The 16475-nt window shown below is 32.6% G+C and overlaps 2 protein-coding genes across 2 annotated transcripts; one reads left to right on the forward strand and one right to left on the reverse strand.

Moving 5' to 3' along the window:
* Positions 1–7475: 7475 nt before the first annotated feature.
* Positions 7476–10068, forward strand: LOC107851390 (cytochrome b561 and DOMON domain-containing protein At5g47530). The gene is made up of 3 exons (XM_016696390.2): positions 7476–8143; positions 8729–8977; positions 9462–10068. The coding sequence occupies exons 1-3, from the start codon at positions 7532–7534 to the stop codon at positions 9804–9806; spliced, it is 1206 nt and encodes a 401-aa protein (XP_016551876.2). The 5' UTR covers positions 7476–7531; the 3' UTR covers positions 9807–10068.
* Positions 10069–11053: 985 nt separating this feature from the next.
* Positions 11054–16103, reverse strand: LOC107851391 (inositol monophosphatase 3). Its single transcript, XM_016696391.2, has 12 exons — positions 15932–16103; positions 15773–15828; positions 14490–14540; positions 13693–13773; positions 13481–13584; positions 13303–13387; positions 13023–13077; positions 12882–12925; positions 12259–12327; positions 12071–12171; positions 11944–12000; positions 11054–11528 (listed from the first exon to the last, which is right to left on the reverse strand). The coding sequence occupies exons 1-12, from the start codon at positions 15942–15944 to the stop codon at positions 11432–11434; spliced, it is 813 nt and encodes a 270-aa protein (XP_016551877.1). The 5' UTR covers positions 15945–16103; the 3' UTR covers positions 11054–11431.
* Positions 16104–16475: the final 372 nt, after the last annotated feature.

Here is a 16475-nt window from a genome sequence, read left to right on the forward strand (position 1 = left end):
TTAGAAAATATATCACACTTTATAGTTGAACTTTTTTTTTTTAACACTAAATTAGTTGTTGGGTTAAATAAATAAAATTCTTAGACATGAAGTCAGACATGGACTAAAATCATGTGCAATTTGCACTAAACAAGATAGTGTTGTTGGTGATATTGACGTGGCTATAATCAACATAATTACAATTCAATAGAAATATGAACATGATTAGACAGAACATGACATAATTTTAATTTATCGAAGACATGATTTTTGATAAGAAGGTATGAAGTTCAAGAATTTGGGTAGAAGATTGGTGAGTAGTGGCGGAGCCGGTCACCTTTGCTCCAAGGGCTTCATCCGACCCCACTTTGAAGGAAAATTATATTGTTTTTTATATTATTTTTATATGACTAAAAATATTTTTTATGCATATATAGTAGGCATTGAACCCCCTTCGACTAGTTCGTATATATACTTCTGAATCCCCTCAATGAAAATCCTGACTCCGCCACTGTTGGTGAGTACGTAGTCGGGAGTTGTTTGAATTTCAATATTTTGTTGTTACTTTTTCTTTCCTCAATCCTTTTTTAAACAACTTCTCTTTTAAGTCGAGGAGGGTCTGTCGAAAGTAACTTACCCCTGAAAAGGTAGGATAAGATTTGGAAACATCTTATTCGATCATCTCTAAATCATAATCATAGAATTATATTGAGTATGTTATTATTATTTCTGTTGATTATATAAGAATATTTTATCAAACTCCTCCGCAATAAAAATTCAAATAACTAAACATTTGTAATATATCATAAATTCGATCTCCCCAAACTTTGCTAGCTAATGCAAATGATTTAAATAGATGGTTTGAAAGTAATATATAGATGTGTTATAAATATAAGTGGCCTGAAACTATTAAATTATAAAAAACCTCCAAAGGTGATTGTCACAACCATGAATTCTCACGATCTAAAACGACGAACAAACACTCAAACGTATTTTTAATTTAAATTGTAAGTGATTATTTTGTATCATTTTCTCTAATTAATAACTCACGTTTGAAGTTTTACATTCGATAGGCTCTAAAACCTATAAATTAGAGGTCAAATTAGAAGATTAAAGTAGTTGACCCACTAAGATTTGCTGTAAACCTATAAATTTAATTAATTAATAGTCTACTACCTGGGTATATTAATCAAATAATAGGTATTTTCGATGGATTCTACTTTACGTTTTACTCCAAAATATATAAATAAATTAATACTTCACTTTAACTTTTTATTTTTTTAATTAAAAGTATTTTTTTTTTTCATAACACGGTTATTTCTGTTAAGTTAGGTTTGCATAAAGTATAAAGAAGAAAATACCAAGTACAATTAAACTGGCAAAATCTGATTATTCTTTTCCACTTTTTTCTTTTTCGCATTTCATTTTTTTTCTTTTCTATATTAGGGTGATGAATGAGATTATTCGGAGGAAGGTGGGGTGAATTTGATGGAGGACAAGATGCGAGAAGTAAGGTTACGTTGGTTCGGGCACGTGACGAGGAAGGGTTCTGATGCTCCAGGGCGGAGGTGTGAGACACTGGCTATGGATGATTTTAGACGGGATAGAGCTAGGTAGGCCGAAGAAATATTGGAGGAAGATGATTAAACATGATATGAAGCAGTTACGGCTTACGGAGGACATGACCTTGATAGGAAGGTGTGAAGGATGTGGATTAGGATAAAGGGTTAGGGGGTGAGAATGCGTCGGTAACAATAAGGGGCGTTCTTTATTTGTTTCTGAAGTTTCTTGTTTGTGGGTTGAGTTCTCTCTATGGTTTTGGATATATAGCTTTTAGTAGTATCCTGTGGCTCTAGTATTATCTTGTGGCTAGCGTTGTTAGTTTATTTTGATGCATTTATGTTTTGTGTTTGCTATACTGTTATTAGTTCAAAGTCGAGGTTATATCGGAAACAACCTCTCTATTTCACCTGAGGTAGTGGTATGATCTACGTACACTCTACCCTCCCTAGACCTCACTAGGTGGGAATACATTGGATATATTATTGTTGTTGTTATATTAGACTTATGCCTCCTCTTTATTTTAATTTTTTAAAATTATTATATGTTATTTCTTATATTTCGATTATTATTTATTTTCTGTTGTTATCGTACTTTTCTCCACTATTATTTACGTGACTTCTTAACTGATTCACGTACACATCACTCTTTCCGAACCTGACTTGTAGGATTACATTAGATACGGGTTGCTTTTATTAAATGAAGCTGGTTTTATTTTATAAAAGGAATAAAAAGAGAGACAGAAAAGCCAATTCTAAAAGTGTATATGAATAGAATCCAATCAAAGCATGCTGATCCTTAACTTTTTTATTACTTTTTATTTTATTATATATATTCGTACGTATTTAATTACTTTGGTTTTATTATAGATGCTTCCTAGAAGTTTCATATTTTATATATATATTTGTACGTGTAAGTACAAGAAAAATGTAGAAAAAAAGTGATACTTAATTTATTTTATAAAAATATTTCATATAAATAGCTCAATATAATATACAAAACAACATTATTAGTAGCGTTTAGATTCATGTATATACACAAAAAGGTAGGAAGGGATGTGTATGTATATATTATGTGTGTGTATTTATATTAATTTTTCGAATTCTTCAAATTCTTTTTTATGTATTTCATAATGAAATATGATAAATGAGATCTCGAGTAAGTGTTGACACGTGAGATATCCTGACTAAAAAGTATTGATTTCTCCTTTCGTTCTTCTGGGAAAAGGCGAAACGAGGAGAAAAAAAGACGTTCATTTCAAAACTATGAGATAAGATAATTTCTTATAAAAATATAAATATTTTGTAATCAATTATATACTGACAAATCTAGGATTATCAAAATAAAGTTAATTTCATTCATTTGATTGACTTTGTATTTAACTCAGTATTGAATCAACATATAATATTAAATCGATTCTAAAAATATATGTACATAAAATATTATTCTTAATTATATTCTTCATTCTCAAATTACCTAAAGTGCTATTCTTTTTTTTTTTTTTTTTAAAAAAAATTCCTTTTATTTTATAATGTGAAAATGAGAGAATACACGCGTGAAAAAGCAAAGAATATATCAACATAATTTTCAAACACTTATTATAAATGACAAAAAAATGTACACTAATAATAGGCTCCACCAATGTCCAAATTCATATATAAGTTTCTATTTTCTAATTTGATTATCACAAAAATACATATATTGAAAATTATATTTTCCACACAAAGAAGATTTTTAGAATTCTTCGAAAATCTGATTTGAATATAAAACATTTGTTCCGTGACATGAGGGGAGACAACCTTCTTGAATATAAATAAAAATACAATTAAACAATAATTAAAATTGTTCCGAAGATAATATGTGTCTATTTATATATCAACTAAATTTGATTTAAATTTAGAGTTGTCTAAGTTTTAAATTTCATGAGCTAATACTTATAATTAGAATTTTGAAAATAGTCATTAAAATAAATAATTGGTTTGTAGGGTATCCATTATTTTGTCTCTCATTTGGCTATTTTAATATTTTCTTATCTACAAAATTTTAATTTTAGCTTATCTATTTTTTTAATACAAATTTTTTACATGTTAGAAAGATCATAACAAGTGGGCTTATTGTTTTTTTTTTTCCAAATTTTCTTGAACTGTTGACAGCCTTGCAAAAAATTGAAAAGGTATTATAAGTCATTTCTTTCTATAATAATAATAATGATAATAATAGTTATAATAATAATAATCTTATTTTAAGCTGGACACTCAATTAATTTGGTCCAATTTAGTCTGCAAGCAAAAGACGTTATTCATTATTTTTTCCTTATTAAAATATTTTTCTCGACCTTTTATTTTTTTTTAAAAATGTGTTTGGGATATCTTTTAAAAAAAATAACTAAGAATTATTTATTCATCTTTCTCTAGTATAACTAAATTTATTACTCCTATAATAGCCATTGACTTTGATTTAAATTTCATAGCTCAATTTTCAAGACCCGATCGTGGAATTTTATTTGTGAAATTTGAAACTCAATAATAATGACTATTTTTTAACGCGAAACCGAAAAGTATCCGACTTTCCTAATGAGTGCACTTGTAGGATCTATACGAAAATAGCTGATCGGATTCACTGTTTACTTTTTCTAGTTGATATACGTATATTAATTGATGATTATATATGATTATATGCATATTCTACATGAATTTTACTTATATCTTATATTCGTGAGCTATTTAATCAATTGGATGTGCTTGTTCTGATAAAAAATATGGAAAAATAACGTAAATATACACCTTAATTTATCATATTTATACAAATTCTCATCCTTACAAAGCAATTACAAAAATCTAAGCTAATTATGTACCGGTGGATGTATCAGGAGCTAGCTATGTATCTCAACTGACCTAGAATCGAAAAAAATATACCGGGAGTTAATTATGTATCTTAGTAAGGGAAAAAATGTATATTCGTTGGATGTATTATGTATGTCGACAGACCCAAAATCGAAAAAAAAATTATCGGAAGCTAATTATGTATATCTTTACAAGGGAAAAAAATGTATCTTCGTTGGATGTATTATGTATCTCGACAGATCAAAATGTTGGAATCTTTTGTAATTAACTTTCAAATTGTCGGGATTTATGTTGTTTTTTGAAGAAAAATCATTTGATCCATTTGAATATCTGGACCTCTCAATTTCTTTGGGCTTTTAGTTGTTCTTGAATATTTGCACACATAACACCTTTTTGCATTTTTTCAACATTAAGAAAGTTTTGGGAAAATTTAACAAATAGCCACAATTTCAAGTATTGTAATTGAAAAACAAATAATAGTCTTAAAGTTTCAAATTTCACTAAGAAATTCTTGGATAATGACTTCGAGTTTTACTTGTGGAATTTGAAACTCTAAGATAGTCAAAAGGACACGTCAAAAAGTTATTTATGTAAGGGCCATATCCTTTGAAAAATTATCCTTCAAAACAACGTTAGACTCAGATTTAACGTTTGTTCATATATTTCTCAACTTGATAGACAAAATATTAGTTTGTCGTCTAGCCCTAGCAGAACGTATCGCATAAATTTCCGACTGTGTTATATATAATAAAGTTTGTGTGTAGCGATAAATGACATAATTTTTATTAAAACTCAAATTTTATTTTCTTTAAACATACAAAGAAGGTGATAAAAATGTGCTTAGATCCTATTAAAAAGAGTAGGTAGAAAAATATAAAGCTAGTGAAGAGTTGCATAAGATAAGGAATTCAATGAGAATTTAAATGATATATATCGACAGTGTAAAGAATTTTTATATTATAATTTAATTTGACCTGCGATAGCAGGTTAATTGTTATACTTATCATGTTATAATTACTCCTAACATTTATGAAAGAACCATGACGACGACAACAACAACACGTCGAGTGTATTCTTACATATTGGAGTCTTACAGTACCGTAAAAATAATTTAAAATTTTTTATACAGCCAATGTACATCTACGTTGCTCGGACTGTTCAAAAGTATCTGTGGGTGTGTGTCGGATTCTTTAAAAGTAGTTTATTTTTGGAGAATCCGACACGAGTGCGGCATCGAAAGTGAAGAATCCGTGCGACTTAGATTTACATAACTAAACTTAATGGTATCAAAGCTCTACGTTTGAAGCTTCAACATAGTCATACCATAGTCAGGGGCGGAGCCACCTTATGGTTAGAGCCCTTCGACGGAAAATTATACTATTTATATATGGTTAAAATTATTTTTTATGTATATATAATTGACGTTGAACCCCCTTTGACTAGTTCGTATGCTTACTTTTTTCAATTTTGAACCCCTTTAGTTAAGATTCTACCTCCGCCATTGACCATAGTAGCTCGTTGCAATTCACCTATCGACTCAGGGGTGGAGCTACCCTTCAAGTAGGGGGTTCGTCGGAAAATTATGCTATATATACATAGTTAAAATTATTTTTTATGTATATATAGTAGATGTTGAACCCCCTTCGGTTAGTTCGTATGTTCACTAATGAACCCCTTAACGAAAATCCTAACTCCGCCACTACGCTATCGTATGTATCGACTTGATTTTGTCCTGAACCAAGGAGGCATTCTGGCGTACGTATGTGTGTAGGAAGGCCGACAACTACATAAGCTAAAAGATTATGACTACTAGACAGGCCGGATCATACAAGTTTAAAAGGTTTAGGTCACCCTTTCATTTGGAAGTTTAAGAGGGGTGGGGGGGGGGGGGGGGGGAGGTTGGGGGATGGGGGGGGGGGGGTTGGGTTTGGTTTGACCTTGGGTATTATTATGCACCTAATCCAACTAGTTATGTTCACTCCCAAACCCACTTATATTAAATAATCAATTTGTTAAAAAGAGTACAAAATAAGTAGTTAATATAATGAAGTGGTTAAGTCTAAAAGTTTCATAACCAATGAGCTTAATTAGTGTTTTTACTGTATGATTTTTGTCTTATTTATAGTGGGTAAGATTTTTTTCTAATGCTAGTTCATATTTTCAAGAATTAGCCATATGATTTTCTTTTGACTTTATCTTAATTATGGAGTCAAGATTTGTACTTGCATAATTTTGCTCTAATTATTGAAAATCCTATTTCATCAAGAAAGGTATCTTAAGAGCAAATAAATTGTTATAATTAATACTTTTTGGTGTCTAAGGTAATAAATATAAAATACTCATCGATGGGTCGTTACGCTTATACTAAATTTGTCGAAGAGCTAAAACATAACCAAGGTATACTTCTTTGATGAGTTGCATCAATCGTCTAAAATGTAAAAAGAAAAAACGATAGTTTGGTGCACTAAAGCTCCTGCTATAAGCAAAATTCGAAAAAGAACTGAACCACTAGGGTTTATTGTACGCAGAGCCTTACCTTTCATTTTTGCAAGAGGTTGTTTTCACGACTTGAACCGGTAACCTCTGATAACATGACAACAACTTTACCAGTAATTCCGAGTCTCTTTAGAGTCCCTGATGACCTCTGATGACATGACAACACTTTTACCCGTAATTTCGAGTCTCTGGTGACCTCTAAATCACACGACAACAACTTTACCAGTAATTCCGAGTCTCTGGTGACCTATGATAACATGACAACAACTTTACCAGTAATTCCGAGTCTCTCCTTCTAACTTGAAAATGTAGCAAGAATCAAATGTATGAAGGTAGAAAGAAAGTCATTAACAACTTTTTTGTACTTTCAAACAAATTTATTCTTCTTGAAAGATTCTTTCATTTGTTTAAATCTTACTTTATTGAAGATATCAAATTTAGTTGTATGTTAGACATGTGTAGGTGTGAAATAAAGAGAAATAGTTGTTGAAACATAAGTCAATTAGTAAACACCACTTTGACAAGTGGCCTACCCCCATTGACCCCCCCACCCCTACCCCAAACACCCTTATATATGTAACACTTAAATTCCATTTCTCCAAACAACACAACAACAACAACATAGTATTCAAGAATCCTTAACTTTCTTGAAAATGTCAAGTGGTTTCTTGATTTCATGTGTTCTTTTTACTCTTTTTGTGTCATCCACTCATGCACAATCATGCACAAAGTACAACTTCACAAGCAACCAAATGTTCACTTCATGCAGTGACCTTCCATATTTGAACTCATTCCTCCACTGGAGTTACAGCCCTTCAACGAAAACCGCGAAAATCGCCTATCGACACACTAAGCTAGGCTCTACAAGATGGGTGGCATGGGCTATAAATCCAACTTCACAAGGCATGGTTGGTTCACAAGCACTTGTTGCATATCAAAAATCAGATGGGAATATGAGAGTTTATACATCACCTGTTACTAGTTATCAGACACAGTTACAACAAGGGGATTTGAGTTTCAGTGTCACTGATTTATCAGCTACTTATTTGAATAATGAAATCACTATTTTTGCTACTTTGAAACTTGACAACTTTAACTCTACAATTGTGAACCAACTTTGGCAAGAAGGTCCACTTTCAGGGGATTCACCAGCAATGCATGAAACTTCTGGTGCTAATACTCAATCTGCTGGACCTCTCAGCCTTCTTTCTGGACAATCTAGGACTACGACAACACGAGCAAGCTCACAATTTAACAAGAGAAATGTAAGCCAATTCATCTTCTTTAACTTCACGTATAGTCGCTCAACTTTTTTTGTCGCACTATGAGTAACTGGTCTTTTACTCACCATGACAGTAAAGTTGCAACACTTGATATAGCAGAAAAGTCTCCTTGATGAGTAGGTTTGTCAGTATAGTAGGCAAACTGCAGTTATTTAATGCAATAAAACGAAGGGGAGCCTTGGAGCAACGTAAAGTTGTCTCATGTGACCTATTGGTCATGGGTTCAAGTAACAGAATCATTCACGGATACTTGTGCTAGGGTAGGCTGCCGCTAACATGGGTGCAACCCTTCCTTGAACCCTGAGCAAATACGTGATGCTTCGTGTACTGGGCTTCCCTTTTTATGTAATGCAATGAAACATAGTTTTTTGACTTTACTTTCATATATAACGGATAAAACTTAGTGACTTTATAGTACATAAAGCTCAATTACATTAGTGTAACTAAAATTGTATTTCCACTTTACTGCTATGGTGGATAATGTTTAGCGACTTTACACGAAATTTAACCCCCTTTCATCTTTGAAAGGTAAAGAAGTTTTAACATGAAATTCTGGCCTTTTTTCAGCTTCATGGACTGCTAAATGCAGTGAGCTGGGGGATCATGATGCCTATCGGGATCCTGTTTGCAAGGTACTTAAAGGTGTTTTCAGACCCTGCATGGTTTTACCTACACTCTATTTGGCAAATCACAGCTTATGTTATCGGTGTTGCTGGCTGGGTTACTGGTCTCCAATTGGGAAGCGAGTCACGTGGTATTCAATTTACTGCCCATAGAACCATTGGCATTGTCCTCTTTTCTCTGGCCACACTCCAGGTACTCAATTCATTCTCTTTTGCACTATTACTATAAAAATTTTCGTCTGTTTGGTATGACGGAAGTCATTTTTTCAAGAAAACATTTTCCCTGAGGAAGCTGTTTTCCGGGTATTTGGTGGTTAGAGGACAAAATGACTTCCCCAACTCATGGACAGAGTGTTGCTCAGGCTCTTCAAAAAAGTAGACGGGTGCGAGTCGGATCCTCCAAAATTTGTGCATTTTTGGAGGATCCGACACACGAGTCACAACATTTTTGGAGAGTTCGAGCAACACAGAGCAGAAGTCATTTTCCTTACAACTATCTCAACTTTTACTGTAACTTCATATTACTTGTTCCAACTTAAGACTTATTGACATTATATTAGTTTTTAGTACACGAGAAATTCACCAAGACACTCTCTGGTTAACTAATATTATTGTTAAAATTTAATCTCGGTAAACATTGTGTAAGAAAATATTTTTGAATATGCCTTTGGTTACAGGCCTCTGCTATGCTTCTAAGGCCAAAAAGGGATCACAAGCACAGGATCTACTGGAACATTTACCACAGATCGGTTGGTTACTCAATTGTTGTCCTGGGAATCATCAACATATTCAAAGGTTTGAACATCTTGAAACCTGAGAAGAAATGGGAAACAGCTTATATTGCAACACTAGTTGGTCTAGGAATCATCGCTGCATTCTTGGAAGCTATCACATGGTGTGTGGTAATAAAACGGAACAAGTCTGCTAGTAGTAATGTTGAGAAGAATCCACAAGGTCTTCATGAAGCAAATTGGTATAACGGTCATGGAAATGGAACAAATAGGACACATTACAGAGTTTAATTTGTTTACATACTTGGACATGATGCCAGAGTAATATTTAGATTTAGAGCATCATGAGAAATTTGGTTTTCCGTTTTCTTTTTCAGTTCGGGGCTTTTTTGGGTTGAATTTCTTGTCGATATTTACATATCTACTTCATTCCTCCTTATGTACTTTATATATAGTAGTGTTCTTTCTTCTCTTTGTATGTTCTGGTGTTTGTCTCGTTTTCTAGGGTCGGTGATGCACGTTTGGAAACTCAATGAATTATGGGTTCTTCTCTCTACCATTCTCCACTTTAATAGTAGGCTTATGTATACTTCATACTTGAACATGATGCCAGAGTAATATTTAGATTAGGAGCATCATGGGCACTTTGGGTGTTTTTCTTTTACGGGTTGTTCTATTTTCTTGAATTTGTTGCTGGTTCATTCCTCCGTATTACTTTATAGCAGGGGGGTCTTTCTTCTTCTTGTAGGTTCCTCGGTGTTTTGTCTCATTCTCTAGGGCCAGTGATGCATGGTTCGAAAAACTCTGATAACTAACAGGTTCTTCCCTCTACAGTTCTCTACTTAAATACTAAGCTTTTGTCTACGAAGGAGTTCGAACCTGTGACATATGTCTAATCCACACATCAAGAACTGCATTAGACCCAATGTTAGTATTGTTTTCTAGGGTCAGTGATGCATGGTTCGAAAAAACTCGATGAATAATGGGGTCTCTCTCTGCCGTACTCCACTTAGATACTAGGCTTTTGTCTACGAAAGGGTTCGAACCTGTGACATATGACTTGATCATACATCACAAACTACGCTCTTACCGCTAGACTTTGTCTCATTCTCATATGCAGCTGAACTTCACAATATTGATTACAAAGATAAAGGAAAAAGGAAATACCAGCGGAGTCTTTAACATTAGCACTACAAGTCACTGTCTTATTGAGTCAAAAGATCAGTAAAATATACGACAACTAGACGGAGCACAGGAACAACATATATGATATAACCTTTTCAAACTTCTTCTGCAAGAGAATATTACCAATCCTAAAAGTAGAACAGCCACTAAATAATTCATCAACTGTTCAAGATTACTTCCAGGCTCATACAGTTAATGTTAAGGACACATCACAGTAACGAGCAATGACGCTTTTAAAATAAAATAGTAAAATCGAAGTAGCCAGAACTCGAGTCTGCTGGCCTGAATTGATCTTAATTCGGAGCTATTATGGAAAAAAGTAAGTTCAATCGGAATTCATGAAAACTAAAGAGTGAGGCAAAAGACAAAGGTGAAGCACTGAAGCTAACAAAGAGCCTTACAGGTAGCTTCTTGTACTATAGAACCAAATCTGTCCTATTATTTATATCATTGAAGTCCATTTCCATCAAACAAACTAACGTCTCTGATAGAAAATGGCCTTCCAGGAAGAATCGAATCTATACCATTATCAGGTCTTTGAATATTGAAAAGAATAGTACAGTAGACTTGCCTAGTTAATTAACAACCAGCCGTAAATGGCAGGAATTTGATTGTTGTTAGGCTAAATAACGCTTGAATCCTGAGAGATGGAGGCAAGAATTGAGTAGCTTTATGCAATTTAATAATGAAAGAGAACCGGTTCTGACAGTAAGTTCTTTCCATTTTCCATCTCATTCTGATTCATTCAAGGCCTTGATAAATGCGTCCTTGAGATGAGCGTTTGTAGCAGCTACCCGTCGAGCTGTGAGGTCAAGTTCTGAACCAGATCTGATGAAGAAAAACTATTACACATCAGAGATATCAAACTGTAGGTGTATTTCTACATTAATGAATCCATTAATCAACTTCGCCTTAATCCTAAACATTTGGGGTCGGCAATAAGAATCCACTGCATCTATTTCGCTCCGAATAGGCGTATATCTAAATATATGATTGAATAACTAGATCACTATTTCTCTTGGGATACAAAACTTTACTTCTTTTTCAATATGGAAACGAGTTTGAACAATTTCCAAAATCACTGGACATTGTAGCTCGACAACAGCACATTCATCCCGCTCTGGAAACCTTCATTTCCGTCAAATGAGAAAGATACTTTTTTTCCTCAACATGAACATGGGAGCTTCAACTCATACTACTACATTATTCGGAAAGTTCATGAGGAATAAAGTACGTTACTCACGGATCAAACACGAAACCTCCAGCTTCTTTCACTATCACAGCACCACCTGCCACATCCCTGTATGTAGACGCAAATTGTCACCAATATGTCACATGATACAAGAAAGAAAAGAAAATTATAAGCTTACCAAGGGCCTCCAAATTCATGTTCGTAGAAGAGATCAAGCCTTCCACATGCCACTCCACAGAGATTTAATGCACAAGAACCACACATCCTGAGGGACCTGACCTGTAATATGAAGATCAAACCAATTTTCTTTAGAGTCGGAACAAATATTTAACTGGAAACTTGGATGTCTTGGAAGTGTTGCGTAACCTTAAAAAGCAAGCTATTGATTCTCCCTGTAGTAGCATCAACAGTTAATTTATCCCGCTTTGTTCCAGCCTGACCCAGTAAAATAAAATGTCAGTAACTTTTCCTAGTATACCAACGAGATATATAGATAGGCTTAAATCCACCTAGGTCTATAATAAACTTTTCCAATAAAATGTTGCGGGAAAACAAATCTTGTATACTTCATCATAACATAGCCATACTGCTTTCCAACAACTACTGCTGAGTGCCGTTTGACAACTTAGAAGGAAGTAAGACTTTCAATATAATAGGGGTCTGCTAGAGATTTGCAGCCTATCCACATCTTTGTAAAACTCACAGGCTTGCTTGAAGTAAAACAATTAAGAAAAGGATGCATGCTTCACCAATTATGTGCTACTTCCGATTTTACACAAACCACAACAAGTTCAATTAATTGTAGTTGAAAAATATTGTGAAAACAACTATCTAACTTTCATGTTCTTGCCAACCATAGTTATAACAGAACAGATAAACCGAAGTTGATCTTTTGTGTGTCACATTTCATTAAAAATTTCATTCGATTGCAATTCTAATTAATAATCGGGAGATGCTATTGTAAAGCAACAATCAGGAAGGTCAAGTACCTCTGTAGCAAGAAGAGCCTTCACAAGTTCGGACTGTGAAGATACTGCAGGCATAAAAACAACACAGAAGACTTGTCAGAGATCGATAGGTTATAGACGTGATGTTCTAAATACTACCCCATAAACATTATGCAACAATACCTTTGATAGGCTTCCCGTTGAAAAAAGCACCTTTACCCTCGATTGCAGTGAAAAGCTGCATGTCGAAAGCAAATATCTTCTTGTTAACTTGATCATTATTATGTATTGGGAAATTTATAGAGAACATCTAGTTTATAGAGGAGAATCTCTTGTTGGTAAAAAGATAACATTTGATAGTATTGGATTGATTTGACCTCAACATAAGGAATGGTTTTAGAAGATTCATGCAGTGGAACTCAACTAATTCAGAATTTAGGCATCGTTGATTGAGATATCTTACCTCATCAATAATTGGGTTGTAAACAACACCAACCGTTGGTTTCTTACCAATTGTGAGACCAATAGACACGCAGACAAAAGGGAACCTGAAGTTAGTCAAGTCTCAAAACGATCAGCTTGAACGGCTTTGTGAATCATATTAAACCATTCTATCAAAATATGGAGAAATTTGAGATTACCCGTGCACAAAGTTAGTGGTTCCGTCAAGTGGATCAACTATCCAAGTTGGTTCATCAGTCAGCTCAAAATTTCCAGAAGCAGCAGTTGTTTCTTCACCAATGAACTAAAGTGGAGATATATTACAGCAAAGAGCCGTAAACAGATCAGTACAATCTTTTCAGGATGCAGCTAACGAAGTGATGGAACTAAGAGTACAAGAGATGAAAGTAACCTTATGGCTCGGGAAATGCTCTTTGAGATGATTAAAAATGAGATCTTCACATGCTTTATCAGTCTCTGTGACTAAATCCACCTACATAGGATGAATGACATAAATTTGAGCATACGGAAGACCCATAAAATAAAACAAGAGACAGAAAACGACCCGTAAATTACAAAACGAGACAGAAACAATCAAGATAGATGTGTCGTGCGAACTAAGCCTGGTTAAGTATAGAAAGGTAGAGGGGTGGGCCTATTATCCTCGAGTTCCAGAGGCTGCGGTTGGTCCTTGAGAAATTCGGATTTCTTGGTCGCCACAAACAAAAGCAAATCAACCAAATTTACATCTTTTGGCCAAAACAAAAAATGTGTAAAAATTCATTCTTAATTATAATTCCTACTGGATAATAAATCATGATGCTCAAACTAAAGTCATAAACTTGGTTCATTCTCCGAGGAGCATCTCAATATAAAAAATTTAGCCTTCGTAGAAGCAAGAACTGACTAGCAAATTTAAGCAAATAATAACTCTTCAAGAAGATCAACTGACAGAAAGAAAGCATTTGTTTACAACAACATAACCAGCGTAATCTCCCAAGTTGGGTCTGGGCCTCTGGGGAGGGTGGTTTGTTTACAAGGAAAAACCGAAACCTATGTTGCTCGTACTCTTCAAAAATGTCTCCAGCTGGATCCTCCAAAAGTAGTGCATTTTTGGAGGATATGACAAACAGTGCAACATATTTGGAGAGCCTGAAGCAACATAGGCTAAAACACCAATGCTAAGCCAAAAACTAAACAAACACTAACCACTCCTTTGTGCTCTACATGCTTAGTCTTGTAGAATCCTTCACGAATTATCTGCAAAACCCATAAATGCCAAAATTAAAGATAAAATACTGAAGCTTTTTTTGATTGTTCAAGCTAAAAATTGAATCTTTTTCTGATTGTTACCAAAAAAATGATTCTTTTTTGATCATTCAACCTAAAAACTAAGCCTTTTTTGATTCTTCAAGCTACAAATTGAATCTTTTTTGGATCATTCAAGATAAAAATGCAATATTTTTCGATTATTCAAGCTAAAAATTGAATCTTTTCCTATTATTCAAACTAAAAATTCAATTCTGATTGATTATTTAAGCTAAAAATGCAATCTTTTTTTACTCTTCAAGCTAAAAATGCAATCTTGTTTTGATTATTCAAGCTAAAAATTCAATCTTTTCCTATTATTCAAACTAAATATTCATTTATTTTTTTGGATTATTCAAGCTAAAGTTCAATCTTTTTTTTACTATTCAAGCTAAAAATGCAATCTTTGTTTTGATTATTCAAGCTAAAAATTCAATCTTTCCTATTATTTAAACTAAAAATTCAATTTGTTTTTTATTATTCAAGCTAAAAATTCAATCCTTTTTTTACTATTCAAGCTAAAACTGCAATCTCGTTTTGATTATTCAAGCTAAAAATTCAATCTTTTCCTATTATTAAAACTAAATATTCATTTTTTTTTGGATTATTCAAGCTAAAAGTTCATTCTTTTTTTTACTATTCAAGCTAAAAATGCAATCTTGTTTTAATTATTCAAGCTAAAAATTCAATCTTTCCTATTATTCAAACTAATTTTTTTTTTTTTTTATTATTCAAGCTAAAAATTCAATCCTTTTTTTACTATTCAAGCTAAAAATGCAATCTTGTTTTGATTATTCAAGCTAAAAATTCTATCTTTTCCTATTATTCAAACTAAAAATTCAATTTTTTTTAATTATTCAAGCTAAAAGTTCAATCCTTTGTTTTACTATTCAAGCTAAAACTGCAATCTTGTTTTGATTATTCAAGCTAAATAATCAATCTTTTCCTTATTCAAACTAAAAATTTAATTTTTTTTTCTTATTCAAGCTAAAAATTCAATCTTTTTTTACTATTCAAGCCAAAAATGCAATCTTGTTTTGATTATTCAAGCTAAAAATTCATTCTTTTCCTATTATTCAACCTAAAAATTGAATCTTTATAATTCAAGTAGCTAAAATTATTCAAAAAAAAAAAAAGAGACAAATAAATAAATAATTTAATCAATTGGGTAAAATTAGATCTACCTCTCCAGCTTTCTTTGCTGCTTCAACTGCAACATCAAGAAACTCTTCAACTGCACCTGAAAATTCAAACAATAATAATTTAAAAAACAAACAATTTTTAATAATACAATTAATAATTATATTGGCAAAAATTTCTAAATAGAGATTTTGAGGCTCTACCATTTTGTGCCATCTTAAAAAAATATTTTTTTAAATTGAGTGATTGAGAAGAGAAAGGGACAATATGATGTATAAATAAATATTTTTACGTAGCACATGAAAGAAGAATATTATATATAGGTCATAAAATTTGTTTACGTTGGAAAAATAATTCAAATTTTGAGCAGAAAATAAAATTTATCTCTTTAGCTTTTGATATTTATTTAATTCACGTCTAAATAAAATTTTTAGTTTAAAAATTATAAGAATATATTTTCTAATTCTAGCTAAATTGGGTTTTGCATTATTATAAACGAATGTATTGCCATTTATTATTTGAATTTATGAATAGAATATTATTTTGATTTACATGAATTAGTTTGAAAAAAATTCAAGAAATGAATTAATCACATCTTAATCTCAAATTAATTTAAATCAATTAATTGAATTGTATAGCATTTCATACTTTCAAATCCAATTTATCGCAATAACAGCTTCATGTTCCAAAAAAAATTTCGCTAACAACATATTCGGTACAGTCTCGTAAATTCGGTTTAGTAAGAAT

The sequence above is a fragment of the Capsicum annuum genome, chromosome 12, assembly GCF_002878395.1.
Source record: "Capsicum annuum cultivar UCD-10X-F1 chromosome 12, UCD10Xv1.1, whole genome shotgun sequence".
Classification (NCBI taxonomy): domain Eukaryota; kingdom Viridiplantae; phylum Streptophyta; class Magnoliopsida; order Solanales; family Solanaceae; genus Capsicum; species Capsicum annuum.

Excerpts from the sequence above, each read along its gene's own strand:
- LOC107851390 (XM_016696390.2), top strand. The coding sequence starts at position 7,532 with ATGTCAAGTGGTTTCTTGATTTCATGTGTTCTTTTTACTCTTTTTGTG. Across the intron at positions 8,144-8,728 it reads CACAATTTAACAAGAGAAAT|CTTCATGGACTGCTAAATGC; the intron begins GTAAGCCAATTC and ends GCCTTTTTTCAG. Across the intron at positions 8,978-9,461 it reads TTTCTCTGGCCACACTCCAG|GCCTCTGCTATGCTTCTAAG; the intron begins GTACTCAATTCA and ends CTTTGGTTACAG.
- LOC107851391 (XM_016696391.2), bottom strand. Across the intron at positions 14,541-15,772 it reads CAGCAAAGAAAGCTGGAGAG|ATAATTCGTGAAGGATTCTA; the intron begins GTAGATCTAATT and ends TGGGTTTTGCAG. Across the intron at positions 13,388-13,480 it reads ACCACTAACTTTGTGCACGG|GTTCCCTTTTGTCTGCGTGT; the intron begins GTAATCTCAAAT and ends GACTAACTTCAG.